Below are 26,137 nucleotides of genomic sequence, written 5' to 3' on the forward strand. Positions count from 1 at the left end.
GGGTAACCCCCTCCTCCCCCACCTGAACACGGTCCCTGACCCGGTGGTCTGGGCTCGGCGGGGTGTCCTTACCCTCCGGCACATTATGCCGGGAGGTGTGGTGATGCCCTTTCAGGAGCTGAGCCGGATCTACAAGGTTCCATCCTCCCTCACTTTTAGGTATGCACAGCTCAAGCATGCTCTTGCAGCCCAGTTCCCGGAACCGGTTGTGCTCGAGTCGGACTCGATTGAGCGCCTCCTGATTTCGGGTGTCATGGGGAAGCCCCTCTCATCCCTATACCTACGTTTCACGGTGGCATACGACACAACCACGGCAGAGGCCCTGGCCAAATGGAATGCGGACATCCCGGATCTGGACGAGGAGATTTGGGAGGACTGTGTCTCTTCCTTTCTTCCGTCTATGATCGCTTCCAGAGACCGATTTATACAATTAAAATTTTTGCACCGGGCCTACTACACTCCGCAGAGATTGGCCAAGATTTATCCCTCCAGGAGCCCCAGGTGCACCAGGTGTTTGGGGGATACGGGCTCGTTCCTTCACATGGTATGGTCCTGCCCGAAGCTAGCTTCATATTGGGGGGGGGTGGCGGAGGTCCTCTCGGACCGTTGTGGGGTGGAGCTCGTAAGGGATCCGAAAGTGTTCCTCCTTAGTTACCTGGGCGAGGTTGAGGGTGACAGGTACACCAAACTGGGTATCACCTTTGCTTTGTTCTACGCCAGGAGGGAGATCCTGCTGCGCTGGCGGGGCACTGAGCTCCCCACAGTGTCCTCCTGGTTGGCTACGATTAATAGGGTTCTCCCACTCTATAGGTTGACGTATGAGAGCAGGAACTGTCCAGCCAAATTTGAAAAAATCTGGTCGAAGTGGATTGACTCACCTAACTGTTCTGTTGACAGCCCCCCTGTGATGGCCCCTGACTGAGGTGTCCCGCGGGTCTCTGCCCCCCCCCTTTCCTTCCCCCCCCCTCCTTCTCCTTCCCCTCCCTCCCCTTTCCCCCCCCCCCGCCCTTGTCGTCTCCCCTGCTTTTCTACCTCCCTCCTGCGGTTGGTGCCCCGAGCCTGGCATTTGTTTTATTCATGAAGTCTGTCCTGTGAGTTGTGTGGCCGGCCTACTATCCCATCATAGATATGCTATGTATATGCTGATTTCCTATGATTTGTGTAATCATTCTGCTGCCCTTGTGGCTTGTACTGTCGTTGATTTGTGTGTGTCTTTGTTGTCTGTCTTCAAAATAAAAAAACTTTTACTGTAAAAAAAAAAAAGACGGTATCTCGCTAGAGCCTGGACCGTTCCTGTGATGTCAGCTGACAGCAGACTTTAGCCCGATGTTGGCTAAACACGGGAGCACTCCTGTGACCTACAAGAGAACTAGAGCAAAATGAGCTTTGGCCATAATTCTCCTTTAACCACTTGCAGCACAATCATATATACACTATATCACCAAAAATATTGGGACGCCTGCCTTTACACGCACATGAACTTTAAAGGCATTCAAGTCTTAGTCCGTAGGGTTCAATATTGAGTTGGCCCACCCTTTGCAGCTTTAACAGCTTCAGCTCTTCTAGAAAGGCAGTCCACAAGGTTTAGAGTGTGTCTATGTGAATGTTTGACCATTCTTCCAGAAGCGGATTTGTGAGGTCAGGCACTGATATTGGACGAGAACACCTGGCTCGCAGTCTCCACTCTAATTAATCTCAAAGGTGTTCTATTGGGTTATGGTCAGTCCAGTCAAGTTCCTCCACCCCAAAATTTGCTCATACACACTATATTGGCAAAAGTATTGGACCACCCCTCCAAATAATTTGATGGAGGGGGATTATGGTGTGGGGGGTTGTTTTTAAGGGGTTGGGCTTGGCCCCTTAATTCCAGTGAAGGGAACTCTTAAAGGGGTCAGCATACCAAGACATTTTGGACAATTTCATTCTCCCAACTTTGTGGGAACAGTTTGGGGATGGCCCCTTCCTGTTCCAACATGACTGCACACAGCTAGTTCCATAAACACATGGATGAGTGAGTTTGTGGTGGGGGAATTTGACTGGCATGCACAGAGTCCAGATTTTTTTTACATGACAGGCGAGAGTCAGCTTAAAAAATCAGTACTAAGCTTGCTTTACCCTCCTATCAAGATGTTTATAAATACAGTATACCAGGGCTTTTTTTCTCAAACAATAGGTGCTGTAACTTAACCACAACCCCATAAAACCTATCCACCTACACACACCCTCCAAATCACATCAAATAGTGGGTGTGGTCAGTCAAATTTCATGAACAGTAGGAGGATCTTAAAGGGGCATTAAATACCAGGATTGCATTACATACGGAGTGCAGAGCTGTCAATTGTAAACACAGAAACCAGACTTCTGTGTTTACAAGTGATTGTGGTGAGCAGACACCAAAGGGTCTGGACCAGAGGTGGTGAAACTGAGTTCCACCAAGTTCTCTCTGAAAAAATGCCCTGCAGTATACCTTGTAGGCAAGGGATTAGTTAATGTCCTGCATGAGCTGTTTTTCCCATTTGTATAATTTTTGTCATACTAAGGCCCCTTTCACACTGAGGCAGTTTTCAGGCGCTATTGCGCTAAAAATAGCGCCTGAAAACCAGCCCTAAACATCGGCTGTAGTTTCTCCAGTGTGAAAGCCCGAGGGCTTTTACACTGGAGCTGTGCGCTAGCAGGACCGCTCCAAAAGTTCTGCTAGCAGCATCTTTGGAGCGGTGAGAAGAGTGGTGTGTTTACCGCTCCTTCCCATTGAAAGCAATAGGAGACCGCGGCTATACCGCCGGCAATGTGCCTCTGCAGAGGCGCATTGCCAGCGGTATTAACCCTTTTTCGGCCACTGGTGGGGGTTAAAACCGCACCGCTAGCAGCCGAATACCGTTGCAATTCCGACGGTATAGCGACGCTAAAAATAGCGGCACTATACCGCCAGCGCACCTCCCGCCCCAGTGTAAAAGGGGCCTAAAGCAAAAAACTAGCGTGAACAGAGGGGTCCTTCCACTACTGTTCTTCACATTTGCGGTGGATGGTCCATTCTCCTGCACAGTACACCACTTGAGTAAAGACATGTGAGCACTGTTCTGTGCAGCAGTTCGGTGAGCCCAGGACAACGTGGTGATGTAGTCACATGGACTGGATACATGAAATTAGTTTAATGACACTGAGAAGAGTAACAGCAGATAGAGAAGAGTGTCACGGGTTGACAGTGCTTGAACAAAGGTGAGTGCTACATGTTTATTTTAACTATTAATGGGCAAATACTTATTACTTGCAAAACCTGAAATTGAGTTTTATGTCAGAACCCATAATCTGTATATGTGTTCTAATTTGTGTATTTAAAAGGTAAAGAAGCCAGTCGATTAGCAAGGAACTTATCCATGCAGGAGAGATCCGAAACTGGCAGCCTCCAGGCATTAGTAAAGGTTTCCTTTAACTGCTGGCTTTGGGTTACAGGAAATACTAAGACACAAGCACAATGACACTATAATGACCTTGAAGTTGTTTTTTCAACTTGTATTCTTGTAACTGCCTAAATAATAAAGCTGGATTCCGATCCATTTTCCTGTACTCACTTCCAACACATTAGCTGATACTGTTTCATTTTTAGTAAGGATCTTTCTTATCACATCTTATAATTGCTTTTGCCACTGGTACTGTGCAGGGCTTCCGAGAGAGAAATGACACCCGATCCACTGAGAGAGGTTAATATTTCAGAAATGCTTTCATAACCTGGTTTTTGCTCCCAACATTATCAAAATAATCAATGATTTACAGCCCGTATTTTAAACAAATTATTTATATGCAAACTGATTTCCCGCCATTGAATACATAAAAATATTGTCAAAGCGGGCTCATAAATATTAGCTATATATAATGGTTGGCTTCCTTTTTATTTTAGTGACCTTTATTCAGATCAGCAAAGTCTGCCAATAACTCTAAGCTGAACTTTTAATGTATTTCCCTTCAGCTGACATGCCACACTAATTAAAAACACACACTGGAAGTCACCCTGGTCATTTATTGCAGACACAATCAATTAGTAATCAATTTCCCTATGTAGCTGATGGCTCCCTAACCAAGATTAGCTGGCTACAGAAAAGAAAAATACAAAGATATAACTGTACATTACAAAAGGTCAGACCTTTTCAAAGTATTTGATCTCATATTCCAGGATGATACCGTTGGGTCGCTCTGGTTCCTGCCAAGACAAGGAAATGCTATTTTTGGCGATTTTTCCCTTCTTCACATGAGTGACTGGAGATGGGGCTGCAGAAACAAAAGGAAAATAGCAAGATTAATAAAGGAAGCTTCTGGTTTTATAGTCATAGTTTGCAGAAAATTTGTTATAAAAAATGTTGGGTTGTTAAAGGTAAATTTACTTTCAGAAAAAGTTTGCTTACAATACTTTGCCTGCCTACCCCCCAACACAAAATAACCCACACACTCTGTCCAGGCTTTATATTAACCTGAATCTTGAGCACTGTTTACATCCTGCAGTCCAAGTTGTCTTGCTGCTGGCTGCGCCTGTGTACTAGTTCTTCATAAGTTCCTATGGGACTGTCTCTCTAATTAGGGGGGGGGATTTCTTTAGGTACAGGGGGAGTGTTAAGCATGAAGGGTAAGAGTTTATTCTCTGAACATATACTTACCCTTTAAGATATACAGTACATACAGATCTGTAACTAAAGGGCATGTTAGACCATTTCTGCCAATAATAACCTTATGTGCAAGTCTTCTCTAGAGATATAAACTTAATAACAAGTTTTTTTTTTCCCAGAGACACATTATCCAACCTCTCCACCTCATCTAAGCAGGGAACACATTGCATTCTTTGAAAAAATGCAAAGTGTGCTCTCAATGGTGCCTATGCCAAGCCAGTGACCTTCCCCAGGGCAGCTACTGAGCATGGGACCTGGAAGTCACTGGAGATCAGTGTTGTAGCAGTGCCTACTACAAATCCCACAGGTATGGCACATACTGTCTATACTTGATCTAAGCTGGACTCAAAGGGGGCATGCCTAGCTGGCGTGAGAGACGGCTGCCTTCTAGCTAAGCTCCTGCTCCACAATACCGCAAGCGACCGGTCACAGCAACTGAGGTGTTCTCCACTAGCACCAATGGCTTCCCAAGAGGACCCCGCACCTGATCCGAAAACGGGGTTCACAGCGCCAAAATATGCTAAGATTAACAGATTATCATCCCTCCACATGCGACCGAACATCCCAAGATGGCGCCTGTGGCGGGGCACACAGGCAGATAGCCGGAGAAAGAGAGAGCTCATCAGAATCCAGCAGCGTGTCCTCAGTATGTAAAACCATCCAATGCACAGCTAAGGGGAACAATGATGTCTCTCCACCTGATAGCCCCACCATTCGCAGCCCCACTGAATTTAAGAAAGCCAAAGGAGACAGGCAGGAAGAAGATTCTAATATGGAGGAAAGCATAACAGAACCTTCCAATCAGATCCCTTTTGAACAGTTCCCCTCCTCCTCTAATCCTGTAACTATGTCTAACATGAAGGACATGCTGATCTCCTTAAGAGACTCTTTGCACATTGACATGCTGAAAATGTTAAAACCCATTAAAGATGACGTGCAAGAGCTGGAACACAGAATGACCTACACAGAACATAAAATGGAGGATGCCTTCTCTGCCCACAATAATCTAGTAGATGCATATAAAGAGCAACAAAATGAATTACAGAGGATGGCAGCAAAGTTAACAGACATGGAAGACCGCTCACGCAGGAATAATATAACATTTTGCGGAATTCCAGAATCAATCCCAAATGCTGACCTGAGAGGTTACATACACCTAATGTTGCGCACATTACTACCTAAAGCAACTGACATTGAGCTAACGATTGATAGGGCTCACAGATTACCTAAACCAAATTTCCTCCTGGATACAGTGCCGAGAGACGTTCTGGCAAGGCTACACTACTACCATATAAAAGAAGATGCTATCCGAGCCGTAAGGAATAACCATCAAATGAATGGGCAATATGCGGGTTTATTCACGGATCTTTCACAAGCCACTATACAGCACAGAAAGAAACTCCTCACGGTCACTAAAGCCTTACGCAACCATAATATTACTTATATATGGGGGACCCCATCAAAACTCACAGCAACTTACCAAGATAAAACATTTAACATACATTCACTGGAGTATTTTCCCTGCAGACAAACCGGCGGACAGAAGGCGTGAACTTACAAAAATTCTGAAAGATTGGTCCTAATCTCCAAGTCAGGAAATCGCTGAGAAAATTGCCTCAAACAACGCTACCATTGCGGTCCAGGAACAATTTCCTTATCGCCATGTTGGCGTGGATCGGTCGCCCCAAGTTGACAAGCAGCTTAGGCTGCCTCTGGATACCTTTTTCCTTTTTTGCTTTGTTGATAAAACCTCATCTCTTATATTTATATGTTTTTTGAGTCTAAGCTGTTGTTCTCCCTATCTTATAAGCTGGACTCAAAATGAACATATAATATTATTATATTATATTATTTTATTTTACTGTATCCTCACTGTAGAAAATTCTGTGTTTCTATACTGCAAGCATAATATTTAAACAGGTTTTAGCCAAATCTAAATTTACCTATGTTATCTTCTAGAATTTTGGAAAAATGTAGAAAAACAAATAAGATTGTGATCGTTGTATTACAGATACGCAGGTCACACTGGCTATGCAACATTTGATCTGTTCTAAGATAAACTTCTCCCTGTGGGTTTCTAATTTACATTTGTTATGGTAAATGTCGATTTTCCCTTTTGTTTTTTTTAGCTATTTCTCAAAGTTCACATAGTTTGTGTATTTAGACAACTTAAAATCATAATGGCTGGTGATAGAGAATTTGTAAAACTGATTGACAGGAAAATATCATATTATTCCAACAGTGAGACTGGTTTACTAAAAGAGCTAAGAATCTTTATTCAAAAAATGTTGTGAATAGTTGCTTCTATTATCCAATAATGAGGAAACAAATATCCTGATCACTTTAAATACCCAATTTAGTGATACTTTTCAAAAGACTGAATAATTAAAGTAAATATTCCCAACTGCTTTAGTAAATCAGCCCTGATATACTTGCTTGTCTACAATGTCTACAATTTTTGCTTAACCACTTCGTGCCCAAGGTACATCATATGACTTCCTGGACTTTCAGTGGGGATATCTGAATGATGATGCAGCTACAGGCATCAATCAGATATCCATCTTTTCAGCCGGCGATCCTGTGCACCATAAGAATGATCATAGCGGCACTTCCGCCGCTTGATTGTTCTGATAGGCGATGGGAGGGGACGTCCCCCCTCCCGCCGCCACCCGGTGCTTCTTCGGGCTCTCCATGCCATCAGGGACACAGAGAAATGATCTGCCTGCGCCAAATGGGAAGCATATGGTCACCAGTCATCACCAGTCATCTCTATGACCACTGGCAGCCCGGGCGCGATGTCATGACGTCACGCCCGGGTACCCAGAAGTAAACAAAGCTGCAATCGCAGCTGTCGGCATGAGATCTCTGAATTGTTTTCACGATCTCATGCTTTCCAGCCTGGAGGAGAGATGTGGGGTCTTATTGACCCCGCCTCTCTCCATAAAGATTACCTGTCACAAACCATTTCTAATACAAGGGATGTTTACATTCCTTGTAATAGGAATAAAACTGATCAAAATAAGTAAATAAAAAAAGTGTAAAAATAAAAAAAATTAAGTGAAATAAAAAATAAAAAAATAAAAAATAAAATAAAAATGTCTCTGTCCCTAGTAGCTTGCGCTCAGAAGCTATCACACACGTAAGTCCCGCCCACATATGTAAACGCTGTTCAAACCACACATGTGAGGTATCCAGTGGCGGCTGGTGAAATTTTAGGATGGGGGGGCGCAAAACCCCGCCCTTCCACATTTGGTCCCTCCCACTTCTCATAAGCCACACCCCTTATAGAATCCACCGCTCCGTCCCCTGTATTCCACTTGCTTCCACTCAATGTCAGGAGTATACAGCTCAGCGTCACAGCACAGAGTATACAGCCCCAGCATCACAAATCATGGTATATAGCGCAGCCTTACAGATCGGTGCAAACAAACTAAAATATGACACTGTTAGTAATGAAGGACTCAAAATGGGCAGGAGATTACTAGAGACTGCGGACATGCTGCATGAGATTATCAGAGACTGCGGACATATTGCACGAGATTATCAGAAACTGCGGACATACTGCAAAAGATTAACAGAGACTGCGGACATACTGCAGGAGATTATCAGAAACTGCGGACATACTGCACAGGATTACCAGAGACTGCGGACATACTGCAGGAGATTATCAGAAACTGCGGACATACTGCAGGAGATTACCAGAGACTGCGGACATACTGCAGGAGATTACCAGAGACTGCAGACATACTGCAAAAGATTACCAGAGACTGCGGACATACTGCAGGAGATTACCAGAGACTGCAGACATACTGCAGAAGATTACCAGAGACTGCAGACATACTGCATGAGATTACCAGAGACTGCAGACATACTGCAAAAGATTACCAGAGACTGCGGACATACTGCAGGAGATTACCAGAGACTGCAGACATACTGCACAAGATTACCAGAGACTGCGGACATACTGCACAAGATTACCAGAGACTGCGGACATACTGCACAAGATTACCAGAGACTGCAGGCATTACTTGTCCTGCGACTTGGGACTTAAACGTTGCATGACAAGTCATACCCCATGATTTCCAATGAGAACCGTTCATATCTGTGCGACTTCAAAGTAGTCCCTGCATTACTTTGGTCCCACTTTGATGCAACTTGAGGTCCATAGACCTCTAGAATACACAGGCATTGCTTTAAATCGCATCAAAATTGCAGTAGAATTGTGCAACTTTCAGACTGCATTAGCCTGAAATTCGCAAGATTCTGCCACAATTTTTTGGTGCGATTTTGCAGCGACTTGAAGCAATGCCTATGTATTCTGGAGGTCTATGGACTCAAGTCACATCAAAGTGGGACAAAAGTAATGCAGGGACTACTTCAAAGTTGCACAGATATGAACAGTTCTCATTGGAAATCATCGGGTCCAACTTATCCTGCAACTTTCCAGTCCCAAGTCGCAGGACAATTTGCAAGCGGGGGGTGGTGTGGTGTTGACGGCCGATATTTTCCCTGCACATTAAGTATAAAAAAAGTTTTTTTTTTTTTAATAATTGGGGGGGGGGGGGGTGGTCTGGTGGGGTAGTGTTACCGGCCGCTATTTGTGCTGTAATTAATTTTTACATAGACAATAAGTGTTGTTAATAAGTGGGTAAATGAATTATAAAAAAAGTTTTTTTTAATAACCGGGGGGGGGGGGGGTCCGGTTATTAAAAAAAACTTTTTTTATAATTCATTTACCCACTTATTAACAACACTTATTTTTGCAGAATATTCAATATAAAAAAAAAAAAATTGGATTAAGCAGGGGGTTGGGGGGACTGGAGGTTGGATGCCAGCAGCCGAATATTAAATGCTAAAACTTTTTTTTCCAAATAAGCGGGGGGGGGGGGGGGGGGTCCGCCGAATATTTACATAAACACTTCTTTTAATAGGGGGGGGGGGGGTGCGGCCGTCGAATAAAACAAAAAGTGTTGAATAAGCGGGGGGGGGGTGGATGCTGTCACCGAGGCATAGTAAGCAAGCTGGTGTTGTGTGGGGTGTTGTTCCATACAACATCATGGCAGGCAGGCAGGCATAGCTCAGCTTACCTGTTCCTCGGTCGGGCGCACGGAGCTCCAGCAGTACCGACGTCACTTCCGGTTTTTCGGAACGAGCAAAGAGACGAGCGGGTGCACACTTAAAGTGTGTGCACCCGCTCGGCGAAAACAATACTGTCCATCGCGCCGGAAGCAAGTGGCGCGATGGAGAACGCCACAATGCCATATTTTGGCTTCCAATGTAGCGCCGCGTCTGCAATCCCGTGATTGCACAGACGTGGCGCTACTCTTTCGGCACTGTGCCCGGCGCCCCGCGCGCGGACACAGTGCACATATAAGGCCCTTTTTTGGATTTTTTTTTTTTAAAGGGGCAGGTTTAAATTTTTTTTTTTTTTTTTTTTACTGACTGGGGGATGGGGGGCGGCCCCTATGGACGGGCCGCCACTGGAGGTATCGCCACGAACGTTAGAGCACCAGCAATAATTCTAGCACTAGACCTCCTCTGTAAATCTAAACGGGTAACCTGTAAAAAAATGTAAGCGTCGCCTATGGATATTTTTAAGTACTGAAGTTTGGCGCCATTCCATGTATGTGCACAATTTTAAAGCGTGACATGTTAGGTATCTATTTACTTGGCGTAACATAATCTGTCTAATTATACAAAAAAATGGGCTAACTTTACTGTTTTGTTATTTTTTAATTCATGAAACCGTTTTCATATATTTGTACATGTTCATCACATGCCGACTTATTCTCCTCTTCTCAAGAGTGAATAAATTACATTCCTCTAATCTTTCCTCATATCTTTCCACATATTAAAACATACTACACTATATATTACCCTCTTGTGATCCCTCCTGGATCATTTATTGTAGTGTTACAAAGTGGGAGTGAGCTTGCTGGAAAATTGGAATCTGATCCTATGAGATCTGTTTACTTTCTACTTGATGGTCACTTGGTGGCCAAAAGGTTCTGTTGAGCACATACACATATTTTTTCACTTGGTGGAACACAGTTGTTGGAAGATTACCATCATTTTTGAAGGAGCATGGTGCTTGGTTATCCTTAAAGGGTTTGTAAAGGATTTTTTTTTATCTTAATAGCTTCCTTTACCCTAATGCAGTGCTGTTTTCATGTCCTCATTGTTCGTTTTTGCTCTCAAGTTGCTGTAATTCTTCTCTGATCTCCACACTTCCTGGTTGTCTGTTTCCTGATGACCACAGTACTGGGAGCTTTCCCTCTGTGGTTACTAACTTCAATGAGGTGTGATTACTGTGTGTCTAGTTTCTAGTTTCGTTTTCCAAACCATAACTGCTCTATGGCTCTGTATGCTCTGTATAGCACAGAGGCAGGAAATAACATGCAAAGACGAAACTAGATGCAAAAACGAACCTAGAAACTACAGGTACGTTATATGATTGATTTTTATCTATTTTTAATAGTTTTTAAAAGAAATCAGTTATTATGTCTCTATACCCTGTAAACAGTCATTTCAGCAAAAAAAAAAGTTTCCTTTACAGAGTATACAGCCCCAGCATCACAAATCATGGTATATAGCGCAGCCTTACAGATCGGTGCAAACAAACTAAAATATGACACTGTTAGTAATGAAGGACTCAAAATGGGCAGGAGATTACTAGAGACTGCGGACATGCTGCATGAGATTATCAGAGACTGCGGACATATTGCACGAGATTATCAGAAACTGCGGACATACTGCAAAAGATTAACAGAGACTGCGGACATACTGCAGGAGATTATCAGAAACTGCGGACATACTGCACAGGATTACCAGAGACTGCGGACATACTGCAGGAGATTATCAGAAACTGCGGACATACTGCAGGAGATTACCAGAGACTGCGGACATACTGCAGGAGATTACCAGAGACTGCAGACATACTGCAAAAGATTACCAGAGACTGCGGACATACTGCAGGAGATTACCAGAGACTGCAGACATACTGCAGAAGATTACCAGAGACTGCAGACATACTGCATGAGATTACCAGAGACTGCAGACATACTGCAAAAGATTACCAGAGACTGCGGACATACTGCAGGAGATTACCAGAGACTGCAGACATACTGCACAAGATTACCAGAGACTGCGGACATACTGCACAAGATTACCAGAGACTGCGGACATACTGCACAAGATTACCAGAGACTGCAGGCATTACTTGTCCTGCGACTTGGGACTTAAACGTTGCATGACAAGTCATACCCCATGATTTCCAATGAGAACCGTTCATATCTGTGCGACTTCAAAGTAGTCCCTGCATTACTTTGGTCCCACTTTGGTCCCACTTTGGTCCCACAAAGTGGGACAAAAGTAATGCAGGGACTACTTCAAAGTTGCACAGATATGAACAGTTCTCATTGGAAATCATCGGGTCCAACTTATCCTGCAACTTTCCAGTCCCAAGTCGCAGGACAATTTGCAAGCGGGGGGTGGTGTGGTGTTGACGGCCGATATTTTCCCTGCACATTAAGTATAAAAAAAGTTTTTTTTTTTTTAATAATTGGGGGGGGGGGGGTGGTCTGGTGGGGTAGTGTTACCGGCCGCTATTTGTGCTGTAATTAATTTTTACATAGACAATAAGTGTTGTTAATAAGTGGGTAAATGAATTATAAAAAAAGTTTTTTTTAATAACCGGGGGGGGGGGGGGTCCGGTTATTAAAAAAAAATTTTTTTATAATTCATTTACCCACTTATTAACAACACTTATTTTTGCAGAATATTCAATATAAAAAAAAAAAAATTGGATTAAGCAGGGGGTTGGGGGGACTGGAGGTTGGATGCCAGCAGCCGAATATTAAATGCTAAAACTTTTTTTTCCAAATAAGCGGGGGGTGGGAGGGGGGGTCCGCCGAATATTTACATAAACACTTCTTTTAATAAGCGGGGGGGGGGTGCGGCCGTCGAATAAAACAAAAAGTGTTGAATAAGCGGGGGGGGGGTGGATGCTGTCACCGAGGCATAGTAAGCAAGCTGGTGTTGTGTGGGGTGTTGTTCCATACAACATCATGGCAGGCAGGCAGGCATAGCTCAGCTTACCTGTTCCTCGGTCGGGCGCACGGAGCTCCAGCAGTACCGACGTCACTTCCGGTTTTTCGGAACGAGCAAAGAGACGAGCGGGTGCACACTTAAAGTGTGTGCACCCGCTCGGCGAAAACAATACTGTCCATCGCGCCGGAAGCAAGTGGCGCGATGGAGAACGCCACAATGCCATATTTTGGCTTCCAATGTAGCGCCGCGTCTGCAATCCCGTGATTGCACAGACGTGGCGCTACTCTTTCGGCACTGTGCCCGGCGCCCCGCGCGCGGACACAGTGCACATATAAGGCCCTTTTTTGGATTTTTTTTTTTTAAAGGGGCAGGTTTAAATTTTTTTTTTTTTTTTTTTACTGACTGGGGGATGGGGGGCGGCCCCTATGGACGGGCCGCCACTGGAGGTATCGCCACGAACGTTAGAGCACCAGCAATAATTCTAGCACTAGACCTCCTCTGTAAATCTAAACGGGTAACCTGTAAAAAAATGTAAGCGTCGCCTATGGATATTTTTAAGTACTGAAGTTTGGCGCCATTCCATGTATGTGCACAATTTTAAAGCGTGACATGTTAGGTATCTATTTACTTGGCGTAACATAATCTGTCTAATTATACAAAAAAATGGGCTAACTTTACTGTTTTGTTATTTTTTAATTCATGAAACCGTTTTCATATATTTGTACATGTTCATCACATGCCGACTTATTCTCCTCTTCTCAAGAGTGAATAAATTACATTCCTCTAATCTTTCCTCATATCTTTCCACATATTAAAACATACTACACTATATATTACCCTCTTGTGATCCCTCCTGGATCATTTATTGTAGTGTTACAAAGTGGGAGTGAGCTTGCTGGAAAATTGGAATCTGATCCTATGAGATCTGTTTACTTTCTACTTGATGGTCACTTGGTGGCCAAAAGGTTCTGTTGAGCACATACACATATTTTTTCACTTGGTGGAACACAGTTGTTGGAAGATTACCATAATTTTTGAAGGAGCATGGTGCTTGGTTATCCTTAAAGGGTTTGTAAAGGATTTTTTTTTATCTTAATAGCTTCCTTTACCCTAATGCAGTGCTGTTTTCATGTCCTCATTGTTCGTTTTTGCTCTCAAGTTGCTGTAATTCTTCTCTGATCTCCACACTTCCTGGTTGTCTGTTTCCTGATGACCACAGTACTGGGAGCTTTCCCTCTGTGGTTACTAACTTCAATGAGGTGTGATTACTGTGTGTCTAGTTTCTAGTTTCGTTTTCCAAACCATAACTGCTCTATGGCTCTGTATGCTCTGTATAGCACAGAGGCAGGAAATAACATGCAAAGACGAAACTAGATGCAAAAACGAACCTAGAAACTACAGGTACGTTATATGATTGATTTTTATCTATTTTTAATAGTTTTTAAAAGAAATCAGTTATTATGTCTCTATACCCTGTAAACAGTCATTTCAGCAAAAAAAAAAGTTTCCTTTACAACTCCTTTAAACATATATGGACATTTTGGTCTATGATTCATTTACTCTGACACTTTATTTTATATTTGTATAGTTGTTGACACGTCTTTATTTAAGTAGATGTATTAGACCCCTTTCACGCCTGAAAAGTGCCTGAAAACTGCCTCCCATTCATTTGAATGGGTGATTTCACACTGGGGCGCTGCTCTTGCAGGGCGTTAGAAAAAGTCCTGCAAGCAGCAACTTAACATAACATTACTTAACATATCGCTGTTCCTACTACAGCGATATGTCCCCTCCTCTAGTCAGTCCCATCCCCATACAGTTTTAAACACACATGAGAGAACACATTTACCCCTTGATCGCCCCTAGTGTTAACCCCTTCCTACCAGTGACATTTACACAGTAATTAGTGCATTTTTATAGCATTGATCGCTGTATGTTAATGGTCCCAAAAATGTGTTAAAAGTGCACGATCTGTTCGCTGCAATGTCACAGTCCCGCTGAAAATCACAGATTGCCGCCATTACTATTAAAAATATATATAATATATATATATATATATATATATATATATATATATATATATATATATATATATATATATATATATATATATATAATACACATTTATTAAAAATGGCATAATAAAGGCTCTACATTCCCTTTCTAGCTTACATGTATCTATTATAAATGTGTTATTTTATGTGTATGTGTATGTGTTTATCCAAAAACGTAACCACCCCCTATATGAAGTACACATGGATAAACACATAAAGTAATACACTCATAATAGACACATGATAGCACATAAACTTGAAAAGGAATGTAGACCCATCATCTGGAATATAGGACCTTTTCCACTTGCTCAAACCTTAAACCTTTCCTTTCCCTCTTTTTTTATCATATTCTCTATATTTTTATTTATTTTTGTATAATTTATATATATATATATATATATATATATATATATATATATATATATATATATATATATGTGTGTTTTTTTATATCGCATAGAAGTTGACCTATATAAATGGGAAAAATACCTGGGATAGAGGAGTAAGGATGGAAGTATATAGATAATGGTTCACTTTCTCATTTATTTTGTGTATAGCATTGTGTGGTTTGTTGTAAATAAAAAATGTAATAAAAATGTAATTATAAAAAAAATGCCATAAATCTATTCCCTATTTTGTAGACGCTATAACTTTTGCGCAAACCAATCAATATACGTTTATTACAGTTTTTTTATTTTACCAAAAATATGTAGAAGAATATATATTGGCCTAAACTGATAAAGAAATTTCCTTTTTTATATTTTTTGTGAGGATATTTATTATAGCTAAAAGTATAAGATATATTTTTTTTCAAAATTTACACTCTTTTTTTGGTTATAGTGCAACAAATAAAAACAGCAGAGGTGATCAAATACCACCAAAAGGAAAAAAAGGACTGCATTTTTGTTTGGGTACAGCATTGCACAACAGCGCAATTGTCAGTTAAAGCGATGCCATGCCGTATCGAAAAAAATGGCCTGGTCATTAAGGGGGAAATTGTTCCAGTCCATAAGTGGTTAAGGTCATGTTTTTACATGACCTTTAAAAAAGCGACCAATAGCATCCAAAAAGTGTCACTAAAGCACCGCTAAAGCACTACAAAAATGACTGGCGCTGTTTTAGCGGTGCTTCAGTGTGAAAGGGGTCTTAGCATCCACATGTTAGGTTGATTTAAAGGTGCAGCACCTTTCTTTTTTATTTAAAAACCGCTCTACTGTGTTTTAATAAAATGGGAATTAAGTTTGCCTGCATACCAGCACTTTATATGTCAGTGTACATTGAGCAGTGCATGTACAGCTCTGTCTACAGTCTCAGCACAAATCTGAAATAACGCCTGTGCACATGTGCTGGAGCTCTGTCATCTCAGGCCAATCAAGATGGCTGAAGACTCTAAATCCAGAACAAGACCGGATGAGGATAGAAGAGCAGGCCATGAAAGGGATCATGAACACAGAGGTGCTGAGGAGTTTTCACATTATGCCAAAGACTCCTGGGGGCCAATTTTTTAAAACGTTGTCATGCAGTTTAGTTCTGCATCAAGCCCACTCTTCTGCTGTTCTATCTTTGTGTATAGGGCAGATCAAATACTCCCTATGAATGGCCAAATGTGTATTTAAAGTGCAGCCAACCAAACCATTTGTAGCTCACCAATATGTGCAGATGTCTGCAAATCTGCTGTGACATTGAATAAAATTTAGACAAGCAAAAAAGGAAACACTATACCACGAGTAAATGATAAAGCTGGTAATTTTACCCCCTTGAGCTTTCTTTTCATAGAAGTGTTAAAGTGTAACTGTGCGATAAAGGCCAATTAAGTATATCAAATCGATCCCTGAGGTATTCATATGATAGTGTCTTGGTATCCGGAGCACATCTGCGTTACAATGCACAGGGCTGAAGTAGAAAGGTAGAAGTATATTTGGAGTTTTCATTCCCAAACAAAATGTAATTTAATCTCCACATCCTCACAAAGGCTGCAATCATTCCATCTTAAAAAGTCTGCAACTGGATACTGCACCGTATGATTTGAAAGGAAAGTGCAATTGCCCTGGAACCTGTTTCTAAAGGTCACTATTTCTGGTAGGGTCTGGCGGCTCTCACAGAGTATCAGGGAGCTGTGCTGCACACAGAAAAACAACAGACTTTTACCAAGGCAAAACAACGTAGAGCGTGCATTTATCAAAAAAAAAATTGTTAGACACATTTAGGCTGGCTAATGACTCTTTCATCAAATTGACGTCATGCTTGATAATGATAATACTTAGAAAATGTTGCATAATACAAACTAATATGGAACTAGGAAGTATTTTTCTAAGGTTTAACCATTCAAGCAGGGATGATGAGATAATGTTAGGTAGTGGTTGGACATGCAGGCAAAATTCAGCCTCTGAAAAACCTTCATTTAAAGTATATCTACTAAACACAAGAGCAACAATTTAATATACTGCCGATTACTAGTCCTCAGACGTAGTGGCAGCATTAATTTTATATATATATATATTTCCAGGCTTTTTTTATTTATTTTGCTCAAGGGATCCTGCTATTGACACACTTTCTGTCCTAGGGTGAGAACGCTCACGCACCATACTATATGTATGAATTGAAATGAACACCCTAGGACAGGACGTGTGTTAGGACCACAGAACACCTCTCCCCTTCCTATGCCCATTGCACAGGTGGGAGATGTTCTAGAACTCACAAAGGTGAACTGAACAGGAGCGATAAATAGAAGAGGTTCATCGTTATGGGTTTATACAATTTAAAGTAAAATAGATAAATACATAGACTGCCATTGCTTTACCAGATGCATGTCTGTCTTTGGTTTTGATACATTCAAAATACCAGCACTGCTGAATGCCTAGACTCTCTAGTGTAAGCCTGCTACGTTTCATAATCTTTTAAGGAGATAGAGGGGGTGTCTCTGCATTTATGATCATTATGAATACCTAACCAAATATGCAGCAATTCAAATAAAAAGATTCTTCAGTTCAGTGACCCAAAAACATGTGATCAGGAGGATATTCATAAGGTGAGATCAGCAATGTCATCCAGTAATTTTTTTTCTCTGCATTGATTTCTTTAACTGGTTCGGCCGGCCTATGGCAATATGATGTTGGCGGCAACCTCTCGTCTCCTCATATGATGTCCTCCCGGATCGAGCATGGCCGGGGGGCAGCACAGCGGCATGATCTGTCACCGGCTCCATCCACCTTACACAGCTGATGACTGATCACTGTACTGCCCGCTACTGGTACCATGTGACCACTGTAAACATTCACAGCAGATCACATGGCAGTTGTAAACAAAGGATGGCTTCCTTTCAGGCATCCATCATACTGTATATAATTGTGTTGCTAGCTATGATTGGTCAGTGTGATCACATGGTACAGACTGGGCCAATCACAGCCCATCTGTACCATGTGATTAGCTATGGCCAATCAACTCTAATCATAACAAAAACTGAATCGATTTCATTCAGTAAAATGCTTGCATATAGCAATGAAATTCATTGCTATATGCAAACATAATGTGTAAAAAAAAAAAAAAAAAATGATAATTTCCCTAGAGTAGTACAATGTTACTATGTTATCAGTATACTGCTCTGGCCAAAGTGGGCTTAAAAAAATGTAAAAAAATAAATAAATGTAAAAAATAATATTTTTGTTGTTGTTTTAGTTTTCATACTGTCACCAGACGGTATTCCTGATCACTGCCACGCCCATTATATGATGACGCTGTACTGCACTGGTGACAGAATGTTAAAAAAAAAACGTAATTTTCCAAAATTACTAAATACCTCGGACTGTCTACTTTCCAAAAAGGGGTCATTTCAGGATATCTGTACTATCCTGGCGTTTTTGGGCCTCAGAGCAAGGTTCATAAAGACATGGATAGCGAGTTTAGGGTGAATGAACTTGACTGGCCAGCACAGAGTCCTTCCCTTAACTCGATAGAACACCTTTGGGATGAATCAAAGCAGAAACTGAGAGCTAGGCCTTCTCGTCCAACATCAGTGCCTGACCTCACAAATGCGCTCCTGGAAGAATGGTCAAACATTCACATAGACACACTCCTAAACCTTGTGGACAGCCTTCTCAGAAGAGTTGAAGCTGTTATAGCTGCAAAGGGTGGGCCAATTCAATATTGAACTCTACAGATTAAGGCCGGGATGCAATTAAAGATCATGTGCGTGTAAAGACAGGAGTCCCAATACATTTGACAATATAGTGTATGTCAAAATAGACAAAATACATTTGAAAGAGGAGGCACTAATATGTGCAAACATAGTTAAGATGGACGTCTTGAAGGTGTCAAGAAGAAAACATTTTTGTGAATCCTGTGGTGCCCATTAAACCCTGGGAGCAACTCCCTCTGCTGGCCTTGTAATGTTCAGATAGATAGATAGATAGATAGATAGATAGATAGATAGATAGATAGACAGACAGACAGACAGACAGACAGACAGACAGACAGATAGATAGATAGATAGATAGATAGATAGATAGATAGATAGATAGATACAGTAGATAGATAGATAGATAGATAGATAGATAGATAGATAGATAGATAGATAGATAGATAGATAGATAGATAGATAGATAGATAGATAGATAGATAGATAGATAAATATATTTATATGCAGCCTTATAAAAAGATGGAGCTTATAATACACATATTGTTAATTTATTTAATGTTTAAAATATTTGTTGCACAGATCCTGAAATCTCTGTTGTACATTCTTTTTATTCTACAAACCTAGCACATTTATTTTGTGAGACATGATTCAGCTACTATGTTAAAATTGGCTCCAGTATTAGGGCATTCATCAAGAAGACTGATTGCTGTATCATGTAGACTGGCAGGCTTGGCACCAAAGGACATTTCCCACACAACCCAAACAGGTCTGGGTGATTGGTGTACTTATTTTTCTTTGAATTTAATAACAGCTGAGGGAAGGATGCAGTTGTTCCTGTTAAAGGAAAATACTGAATTTGGAGATTAGAAGTATAAAATGGGTGGACTAAATTTCTTTTGACACACATGTAAAAAATGAGCTCCTTTTTTTATTTTTTGACTTGTGCAATTAGTGGGTTTTTGCCAGTAAGTATTAATATCCATATCAAGGGAAATAAGCTAAATGAATATGTTTGTCCATTTCTTTGGCTGAATAATCTTTGCAGATGTTAGTGAATGAACTAGAACTGCACCAGTACTAGGCAATAATAAAACCTCTGTGTAACTTTGTTATATACAGAATTTTATATTATTTTTGAGGCAGCGATGGGTCATCAATAAACTGATGAAGCTCAACCTTGAAATTAGGTAAGTATTAAGGTAGGGATGAGCCTAACACCCCCTGGTTTGGTTCGCACCAGAACATGCGAACAGGCAAAAAATGTGTGCGAACAAGCGAACACTGTTAAAGTCTATGGGACACGAACATGAATGAGCTCATTTTAAAGGCTTATATGGAAGTTATTGCCATAAAAAGTGTATGTGATCTGGGTACTGCCCCAGGGGACATGTATCAATGCAAAAAAAGTTTAGTGATTTTAATAATGCTTAAAGTGAAATAATAAAAATTAAATATTCTTTTAAATATCGTGCATGGGGTCCCCTCAGTCTGCCTGTAATGTAGCGCATCATTTATTACATTATCGCAGGAAAATTAAATTTCTAAAGGAAAAAATGTAACGCGGCTGTAATGTATTGTCGCCTCCCGGCAATATAGATAAAAACTATTATAAAAAAATGGCATGCAGTCGCCCCCCCCCCCCCCATCCATATCAGGCCCTTCAGGTCTGGTATGGATATTAAGGGGAACCCATGCCAAAATGTAAAAAAAAAAATGGTGTGGTGTTCCCCTCAAAATCCATACCAGACCCTCATCCGAGCATTCAACCTGGCAGGTCAGGATAGGGGGACAGACGAGCACCCCCTCCCTCCTGAACTGTACCAGGCGATATGCCCTCAACATGGGTAGGGTGATTTGGGGTATCATCCCCACAACCCTTGCCTGGTGGTTGTGGGGGTCTGTGTGTGGGTTGCTTATCGGAATCTGGAAGCCCCCTTTAACAAGGGGGCCCCCATATCTCAGACCCCCTATGTGAACGGGTAGGGGTACATTGTACCTTAGAGTGAGGTATATCCCACTGTGCCATTTGGGCTAATCTAGTAGAGAGGTAGGTTTGCCACCTCATTCCTTTAAAACTGAACACATATTCATTAATTAAACTCACTTGGTGCCTTGTCTGCATTAAATTAGTGTCAGAACCTGTGTAATTAATATGTGTTTGGTTTTAAAGGGATGAGGTGGCAACCCTACACAGAGGTAAAAATGCCAAATGATGACGTAGGCCTAGCCCACCAGAGGCCTGTGATCGATATAGAGTTTAGGTGGAAAAGCAAGGTCTTTTCTCTACTCAGTTAAACTTGTTAATCAGGGACTGTACTTTGTCTAGACAACTGTAATAGGAAGGGCCATAAATAAGTAAAGTAATTTGGGTAACACATTCATTTTGATTGCCACCACCCTGCCCAAAAATATATTTTGTAAGAAGTCCAAGTTTTCAGCATTTAATAGAGAATAATTTAGAGAAGTCAGAAGTGAGCAAAATGCCTAGCTATGGGTTAGAGTGAGGTAACCAAGTAAAAGGGAAATTGGTCAAAATGTCCAATGAACATAACCATGGATATGCGTATGCAGGGAAATAGAAGTGAACAAGGGTTCCATGGCAAATGTGAATAGCAGTGGGGAGAGCGGACTTGAATGCTTCCTATTTTGATGCACCTAGAACAAATTTATCTGATTTAAACTGAATGTTCATTTGGGGTTTAGGAAGTCTACTGGCAACTTAAAGCAGTTGTAAAGTCACATCTATTAATTACTTTGATCCCCTCTGTTTTAGATCCATGTTTAGTACAGTGTGTGTGTATTTTCTTAAAATTATAATGCTAAATACATTCTTTGAACAGTGCCGCTGTGCAGTCATGTGTCCTCCCTCTGCTTCCCTTCTCGATCTAAGAGACTATAGTGGGAGGGGCTGAGATTCCCTTCTGATGTATACAAGATGTCAGGGCATGTGACTGCACAGCAGTACTGTGCAAAGAAGGTTATTATAAACATGGACATAAAACAGAGAGGATCAAAGTAATTAATAGATGTTTCTTTACATGCACTGGAGCAGCTGTAGAGATTAGTATTACTCAAGGCAGGCGGGGAGGGGATCAGCTTCACAGTTCACACACAGACTATGGAAATGACAGGGAGAGAAGAGGAAGGGGAGTGGAGGAGATGCAGAGAAGCTGAGCAGGATGACAGAGGCATGTAAATTGACCACACTATCATGAATCAGCAGCCATGACTTGCGTGGTCAGTACACACACAGGAACATAGGAACAGGCAGGATCAATGAGGTATTGTACACCATGGAAAGGGCCAACTGACACTGGAAAAACGCTATGCTATATATCATGCCTTAAAGGGACAGGAGCTTTTTTTAAGGTTACTACCACTTTAAGCAATTAGTGTTGACAATAAGGTCCCAGAAACGTTTGGCCTACTTTAAAGGGTTAAGGAGCAAAACAAATGTATGTGAATTCAAGAAAAAAAAAAAAAAACACTCAATGCTCAAAGGACTGTTGCTGTATGAAGCAGGCAGGCTTTTATTTATGCCTTTGTCTGACAGCAAGAGCCTACTGCATTTTGACAAAACTAAGAATAAAATTTGAAAAAATCTGAGATACCCTTGACCCTGAAGATATTTTAAGTGCTGTAAATTGTTGTACTTTGCATAACAAAAAGCATGCAGTTCATGCATATCGCCTAATGACGCTAATATTTTGATAGGTTTTCCTCTCTGATTATTACTAATGCTGCAGCTGTCCTATTCTTAAGATGTGGGAGTACATTACGTGCACTGAATTTTTTTGGGTGAATCCACATGAAGTTTGAAAAAGGAGACATTTGTTAAAAGCATTAATGAAATAAAAGTAAGATTTAAAAGTAAAGTGATGTGAATTTACCAAGGCTTATATAATTCAGGACACAACTGTCTCTTTACAATGAAAAGCTTTTGCAGCTGAACATTTTTGCTGGAAAATAGGATGTAACTACCAATTACAGGATCCCAAATCAAAATTCTGATGGGGTCATGACCATGGATAGGCCATTTTTGAGTCACATTGCTGTGAAAAACAGCTAAGGTTTAAAGCTTTTCTGTCACTCCTTAAAGAAGTGCCTCCCTGCAAAAACTATCCGATCTGTCTTCAAGTGCTATACTGGCTTCTTAATCAGAGATACTTTCGGATTTGCTAGATACCTGGTCCCAAGCTGTGTGCTGAGGTTCTCTAAGTTATGTACTGTAGTAATGTAGCAAGCAGAAGGAACCACACAGCACAAAGGGGTATCAGGTATCTCAGGCCTCGTACACACGACCGAGTTTCTCTGCAAAAACCAGCAAGAAACTTGCTGGGAGATATTTTTTTGCTGAGGAAACCGGTCGTGTGTACATTTTCGTCGAGGAAACTGTAGAGAAACTCGACGAGCCAAAAAGAGAGCAAGTTCTCTATTTCCTTGACGGGAATGGAGAAAATTGGCTTGTCGAGTTCCTCGACGGCTTCACAAGGAACTCGACAAGCAAAACGATGTGTTTCGCCCGTCGAGTTTCTCGGTCGTGTGTACGAGGCCTCAATCGCCTAAAAGTGTTGCATACTAAACAATAGGGATGAGACGAACACCCCCTGTTCGGTTGCGAACAGACAAAAAATGATGCGAACACCGTTAAAGTCTATAGGACACGAACATGAAAAATCAAAAGTGCTAATTTTAAAGGCTAATATGCAAGTTATTGCTATAAAAAGTGTATGGGGACCCGGGTACTGCCCCAGGGGACATGTATCAATGCAAGAAAAAGTTTTAAAAACTGCATTTTTTTAAAAGCAGCGGTTTTAATAATGCTTAAAATGAAACAATAAAAAAGAAATATTCCTTTAAATATCGTGCCTGGGGGTCTCCTTAGTCTGCCTGTAAAGTAGCGCATTTTCCCCATGTTCATAACAGTCCCACAGCAAAATTACATCTCTAAAGGAAAAAAAATAATCTAAAATTGCTTGTGGCTGTAATGTATTGCCAGATCCCTGCAATATACATAAAAAGTAATTGAAAAAAACAGCGTGGGTTCCCCTCAGTCCATTACCAGGCCCTTCAGTCTGGTATAAATATTTAAGGGAAACTCTGTGCCAAAATAAAAAAAAAATGGCATGCCCCCCCCCCCCCAAAACCCATACCAGTTCCTTCAGGTCTGGTATGGGTTTTAAGGGGAACCCTGCGCCAAAATAAAAAAAAATGGCACGGGGTCCCCCCAAATCCATACCTAATCTGAGCATGCAACCTGGCAGGCAGCAGGAAAAGGGGGACGAGAGAGCGAGGTCCCCCCCAAAGCACCTTGTCCCCATGTTGATTGGGACAAGGCCCTTATCCACACAACCCTTGTCCGGTGGTTATGGGAGTCGGTGGGCAGGCTCATCCCTACTGAACAATAGCATGTACTTTGTATGCATCCAGCAGCATCCTCCACAGATAATTGCTGGCTGTTCGAACAGCCACAAATAGCTGCGGCCACCCACACCTGTGAAACACAACATCAGAAATCATAAAATTTCGGCCGTTGCCATTCACACCATGGAAAAATGTCTATGTAAGTCTCCCACCCTAAAGCCTCAATTGTCTATCATTATGATGGACAGCCTAATAAGCTTAATTTTTTTGCCAGGTTTCTTTTCATGCAAAGGGGCATGCATAAAGTGGCACCATTTTAACTATTTCACTTTCATTATAATTGACTTTGCAAACCTGGAGAAAAATATTTTTGGGGTCAAACTTGCATGTTGCAAAAGACCCTGAAAAGTAACTATATACATGCTGATCAATGGGCAAAGAATCATAGACTGGTTGAGTGCATGATCATGCCAATGCCGTAGCCATTGTTTAAGTGGATCTGGAGGGGAGGTAGCTGTTACTTCAGGGAATCTGAAGTGGAAGTGCTGTTCAGAATAAGAAAACAAATATGTTGATATATACAGAAACTGATACTCTAGAGGCAAAAAATAAATAAAAAATGTAAGAGTGGATGCACAAAAATGATGTTTAGCATTACTTGGACTACAATTGTTGCAATGCATGATTCCTGTGCTGTTGTAAAGCAACTTGACCAAACAATATGTGATCTAAAAACAGGTGCAACAGATGCCCTCTAGGCACCAGATACCTAAAAATAAAAGCTTATATTTTGTTGATTCTTTTTTTTTTTTTCATTGTCAATATGTTTTCTGTCTTTGATATATAGTAAAATTCAATCAGAAAAATATGTCACAACAAGCATTTTATAATGTGACAACCACAAAAAAAAATACTTTAAAGCGGAGGTTCACCCTATTAGGTCACTTTGTTTGATATAACAGTCCCCCCGGTGTGCCTGACGATTTGGCGGTTCCAAAAAAATATAAAAATCTACATACCCCCTTTTCAGCATCTCGAGCAGGCACATCCGGGTTGTAGGGGTTCGGGAATGGGCGTGTCGGCTAGCTCCGCAAAGGATTTTGGGAGCTAACACGTGTGTCTCTGGACGGTGACGAGACACAGCAGCTAGAGAAGCAATCTCGCGATCTTTCGAACGTCACCTGACTGCACGCGGTCAGGTGACGGTCATGTGACCGGGGGCGGATACAATTCTCCCATAGTAAACATAAATTTATATGCTAGGCACAGCGGGGAGTGTCCTTTTCAGGACGCTGCCGGCCGTTGTCCTAGCAACTCAGCAGTGTTGACGGCGCGCCTCGCCGTCACACTGCGCATGCGCGGGATAGAGCGGTGAATGCTGGGACAGCATTCACCGCATCCCGGAAGATCCTGCAGGACGGCTTCAGAGTGCCAGTAGTAAAGATGGCAATGTCCATCAGAAAATTTTATAAAATATCTTTCTGGGCGATATCGTAGTGCTAGCGGCAGCGAGGATGAGACTGGTGAGTACTATTTTCTATGTACCACCAGCGTGACAAAAAGCTCTTTAAAAAAAACTGTTTTCCCGCGGAACTCCCGCTTTAAGATTAAAAATGCTCAATAGAAATACACTCTGGTATCCCTTTAAGAGAAAGCAGCTTTATTTTATGGGGCCAATTAGTAGATCCTCTAATCTGTAACTGATGAGAAATCTTTTAAACTGTCTTGTTTTATCTCTGTGACTAAACCTTTCAATGATTTAGTGTAGTGTAATAATGACAAATTTACTGACAGATGTGTTGCATATTACTAATTACTGTGGTTTTAATGAGCGTGCTGAGATGTAATGGCATAGTAAAAAATGGACACAAAAGCATAAT

The 26,137-nt window shown here is 41.5% G+C and overlaps 1 protein-coding gene across 3 annotated transcripts in view; it reads right to left on the minus strand.

Annotated features, from left to right (window-relative positions):
- Positions 1–26,137, minus strand: part of EPHA5 (EPH receptor A5) — a 389,544-nt gene that overhangs the window by 69,785 nt on the left and 293,622 nt on the right. For all 3 annotated transcript variants that reach the window (XM_040324659.1, XM_040324651.1, XM_040324667.1), the window contains exon 5: positions 4,139–4,263. In XM_040324659.1, coding sequence (XP_040180593.1) covers positions 4,139–4,263 — 125 coding nt within the window. The remainder of the gene's footprint in view (positions 1–4,138; positions 4,264–26,137) is intronic.

The sequence above is a fragment of the Rana temporaria genome, chromosome 1, assembly GCF_905171775.1.
Source record: "Rana temporaria chromosome 1, aRanTem1.1, whole genome shotgun sequence".
Classification (NCBI taxonomy): domain Eukaryota; kingdom Metazoa; phylum Chordata; class Amphibia; order Anura; family Ranidae; genus Rana; species Rana temporaria.